This window comes from Corylus avellana, chromosome ca7, assembly GCF_901000735.1.
Source record: "Corylus avellana chromosome ca7, CavTom2PMs-1.0".
Taxonomy (NCBI): domain Eukaryota; kingdom Viridiplantae; phylum Streptophyta; class Magnoliopsida; order Fagales; family Betulaceae; genus Corylus; species Corylus avellana.
The window spans coordinates 1417351-1421767 of NC_081547.1; the positions used below are offsets into that span (position 1 = coordinate 1417351).

Sequence of the window (4417 nt, forward strand, 5' to 3'; positions counted from 1 at the left end):
GAAAGGACAAAACAATTAGAGGCCACAGGAACCAAAAGATTCCCTGCAACAAAACTTTATCTAATCAAAAATTTCCTCAGAATGTCTGTGCCCTTTCCATTATCTTTTTGGTTAAGTCACGTTGCTTTCTTTGGATTTCGGTTCAAATTACAACAAAAAAAAACTTGTTGTAAGCATTACTATAACATATCTCCCCCAAAATCAAGCAATGACTGGCCAGAGCTACCAGCTGGTCCCAAGAAAGAAAGAAATTGATTCGAATTGGCTGTAATTTTTGTTTGGATTGAAGTTGTGAAAAGTTCCAGCAAGTTAGTCTTATTGGAGATCGAGACAGCTCTTACAATTGCTTTCCCAATTATATCATAGCGAGGGCATGTAATTGTAGGAGATTCGAGATCCTGATTAAAAAATAATGATCTAATTACGAAAGTGTTTGAAATGCTATGTTTTTAATTCACAAATCAATACACATGTTGATGATGAAAAACTAAATTTTTTTTTTTTTTTTTTTGATATGTCCACACAAGAGAAAAATGAGGGGATTCAAAGTTTCCAGGTAAGGGTCTAATTCTAATTCACGTAGAAGTTGGAAAAGAAAACTAGTACGTAATGCCCTTTGTTTTTTTACTTGTTTTGGTTAAAATAAATCTCCTATATAGATAGTCCTAGACTCCTAGTAGGAAATAAGAACTAAAAACTAGTACGTCTCGGAAAAGGGTAGACTCGGCCACTCAAGGGACTACTATATATATATCCTCCAAGAGGCAACCCTGCTTTTCACTAATCGTAGGTTTTGATAAAGATTAGTGAAGAGAGAGAGATAGATAATTAGCGATGAACTCAAACTGTATTGCGGGGTGTTTAGATGCTGAAGCCCCGGTGAAGGTAATTAGGTTTGCGAAGCTCTTGCAATGGGCGGAAGCAGACGCAGAGTTCTTGAAAAGGGTAAGCATGAAAGAGAAGAGAGAGACGCAGACGGGTCGCTCTCCATTAATCAACTCTCAAAGTAGTGATCCTGTCGGCCATGAGAGCTATGCCTCAAGCCCCAGGCAGAGATACCTCAGAAGCTACACGTTCCGACGTAAGAAAGAGACGGTTGCCGACAAAACAAAGAAGTGGTTGAAGGCGGTGAACACCGAATCTAAGCGCAGGTCTGATATTAGTGGATCTTGTTCTTTTCTTAAAGGCGTTTTCAAGTTCTTGCTTGTCTGTGTCATCGAAGTTGATGTTCATGAGCATTGAGAAGGGTCTTTCTGGTTTTGTACTAAAACCTCTGTAATTTATTTTTTCTATGAAGGGAATATTTACTAAAAGAAACTCAATCAATTGTAGATGATCTTTTTCTTTTTTTTTTTTTTTTTTTTTTTTTTTCCGATGAATGAAATAGATGTTCATGATCAATTGGATTTCTCTACTTGTTTTTGTTTTTTTCCTTCATTGCCCTGAAACTTTATTAGGCCTATAAAACTGTAGCAATATTATTATTTTAGTTTTCATAGACAATCTGCTGAAAACTAGAGCAATGGTAGCAAAAAAAAAAAAAAAAAAAAGGAGGAAGAATAAAGTGATTGACAAAGAAATTAGGCAATTGCAAATAATTAGCAATTTTGTAGGTGGAACATGCATATTGCATAGGCCAAATAAGGCAGGAAACCAAAGTGAATCACGAATTCATGCTCAATCAGTGGGATGTATTAATATGTTGATCAAATAATCTTGGTCAATGGTCAATACGATCTCTTAAAATAGCACTACCCTATTCTAATTGCTACGGCCTATGGCCTACTCTTTGTTAAAGTTCTACCCCCAACATAGCCCAATAAAAGGAAGAATAAATGTTAATTAAGGACTTGTGTGCAGATTCAACAAGGGCTCTTTAATATATGGGAAATGTTATGTTTTTTTTTTTTTAGTATTTTTTTGGTATCCTCTCAATTGTGATATGGTTTTTAAAATCATCAATAGATTAAAAGTTAATAATGATAATCTCAAACTCAATAATAATTTTAAAAACCACATTACAGTTGAGAGAATACTATGAAAACACTAGAAGAATACCTAGCATTTCTCTTTTTATATATATATATAAAAAAATTTCCATGCAAATCTGTTGGAGATGCTGCCTCACATCTTGAAAGAAGAACTCAACAGAACCAAAAAAGATTTTTTAAAAAAAAAGAAAAAAAAAGAAGAAGCAAAATTGATTGCATCAATTTGTAATAAATTTGCAATAAACTCTCTAGGATTTAAAAAGTAACTTAAAACTTCTGATGATAAGTATAAATAACAAATAACTCTTCATTCTAAACTTCCGTTGGAAATTTTGACCGAAAGGTCCTAAACCGTCACTGAACAACTCTCAAATCCTTGGGGATAGTTTAGCTACACCCTCTTGCCAATTTGTGGTGGTCCAACCACCAATTAGAGTGTTTTTTTTTTTAGTATTTATATTTATATATTTTTTATTATAGAGGACATGCGCGTATCGTATTATTATGGGAATTATTTGTCATCTATGCTTACTACAAAGAGTTTAAAGTCACATTTTAAATCCTAAGGAACTTATTATAATGGTATTCCGTGCTGATTAATTTAACAATGAAAATAAAAGGAGGGTAATCTTGGAATTGGATTTAAAATTGCTGAACTCCAAAAGGGAAAATAACGAATTTCCTTTTTTTTTTCCCGATTGGGCTTTAGAGCAAGAGGAAACCATATCTTACGTGTCTGCCTTCAAACATCCCAAACGGCCCGAAAGCAAGGCAGGCCAGAACCCATGGCGGCTTGTCAGTTTGCAAGCCTCGAATATGGGCCTGGCCTGGGCAATACCTCGGGCGGCCTTTTTTGTTCCATGAATCATAATGGATCCGGCCCATAATAGCTTTATGCAATTACTTCTTAGGTGGGCCTAGATAAAGCCTGTCAAGTGGTGACAAGGTGGGGCTGATCTGAGCCCATGCATGAGAAGCTCTAGGCCTGTAATAATTGGCATCTACGGATTTTTATATCCGTAAAAGCTGGACCAAAACTTCAATCGCAACTTATATACATGTGATAGCCTTCTTTGTAGTATTTATTTCCCCAAATTATTTGATGATAAATTACCAAGTCTTGCTGGCTTCTGTTTGTAGCGTTTGGGAGATTTATGCCTGAGGAAAACAATCATATAGTATATGTTAGGATATTATTCAATTTTTCAGCTTAAGTTTATAGGTTTAGATTCAATTACATTATTGAAGATTCAGTTGATCACACACTAAATCATGAATCAAGAGACCATGTATAGAAGAAGAAAGTCAATTATCTTGCCAGATTTTGACGGGTACGTACACCATTTATATTAACCATGCACTTGCACTAGTTTTTTTTATGCTTACAATCGCAAGTGTATACTCAACAAATAAAAATTCAAACTTTACTAAGACATTAATCACAATTGCTGGATAAGCACCATTGTGGTCTGGTAATTGCAACATCTCTCTCAGTGTGAAAACATGATTTTGTCGTCGAGTAATATCTGAACTGTAGGTTCTTGTCCTGGTCAACAATGATGCTAGAGAGAGTTTCACGTCAGATTTGAGATTGGAAATAGAGAAGTGTAATACTTTTGGTACACCATAAAACCCTTTTGCGGAGTAATTTGCTTCTTTTTTTTTTTTTTGTTTATTATTATTATTTTTACTGAAACTATATATATATATAAAACTAAACAAATGGAGAGAATTTGAAGTGATCGAGAAATGCCCAAGAATTGACTGTTGAAAAGAGCTTTGCTAGTGGAGGCTTTCAAGTTGGACAACGAAGTTAAACCCCCCCAGAGAGAGAGAGGTCCATCCAAAAACTCAAAAAGTGTTTTTGTAGTCTCTTAGGCCCCAACCCACATGAGACCCACGTCGCAAGGATACAAGAGGTGGTCCTCTAACCCACCTTAATTTACCCTGTACATGCAGAATTTTGTTGTTCAGATAGTAAATATCAAGGAGTTTTTATGAATGGTTTCAAACCCTTAAATAAGTTTTTAGGACAAATAGTAATTTAATATAATATCAAAGTCAGAGGTCTTAAGTTTGAAACCTTAATTTACCCTGTACATGCAGAATTTTGTTGTTCAGATAGTAAATATCAAAGAGTTTTTATGAATGGTTTCAAACCCTTAAATAAGTTTTTAGGACAAATAGTAATTTAATATAATATCAAAGTCAGAGGTCTTAAGTTTGAACTCCGACTCAGTCAATTCACTCTCACGTGAAAGTGTTAAAGTATATGATTAAATTTAATCACACTTAAACTTTTAAAAAAATTAATAATTTTACAAATACCAATTCGGCCATGAAAAATCAGTCTCTGAGGCTGATGCTGAGGTTCAGGGTGAGTGTCGCCCATGCTCTTGCTCAACAGCCTGGCATGCACCTCCCTT

The 4417-nt window shown here is 34.8% G+C and overlaps 1 protein-coding gene across 1 annotated transcript; it reads left to right on the forward strand.

Moving 5' to 3' along the window:
* Window positions 1-834: 834 nt before the first annotated feature.
* On the forward strand, window positions 835-1242 carry LOC132186477 (uncharacterized). Its single transcript, XM_059600455.1, has one exon. The coding sequence runs from the start codon at window positions 835-837 to the stop codon at window positions 1240-1242; it is 408 nt and encodes a 135-aa protein (XP_059456438.1).
* The last annotated feature ends 3175 nt before the right edge of the window (window positions 1243-4417 follow it).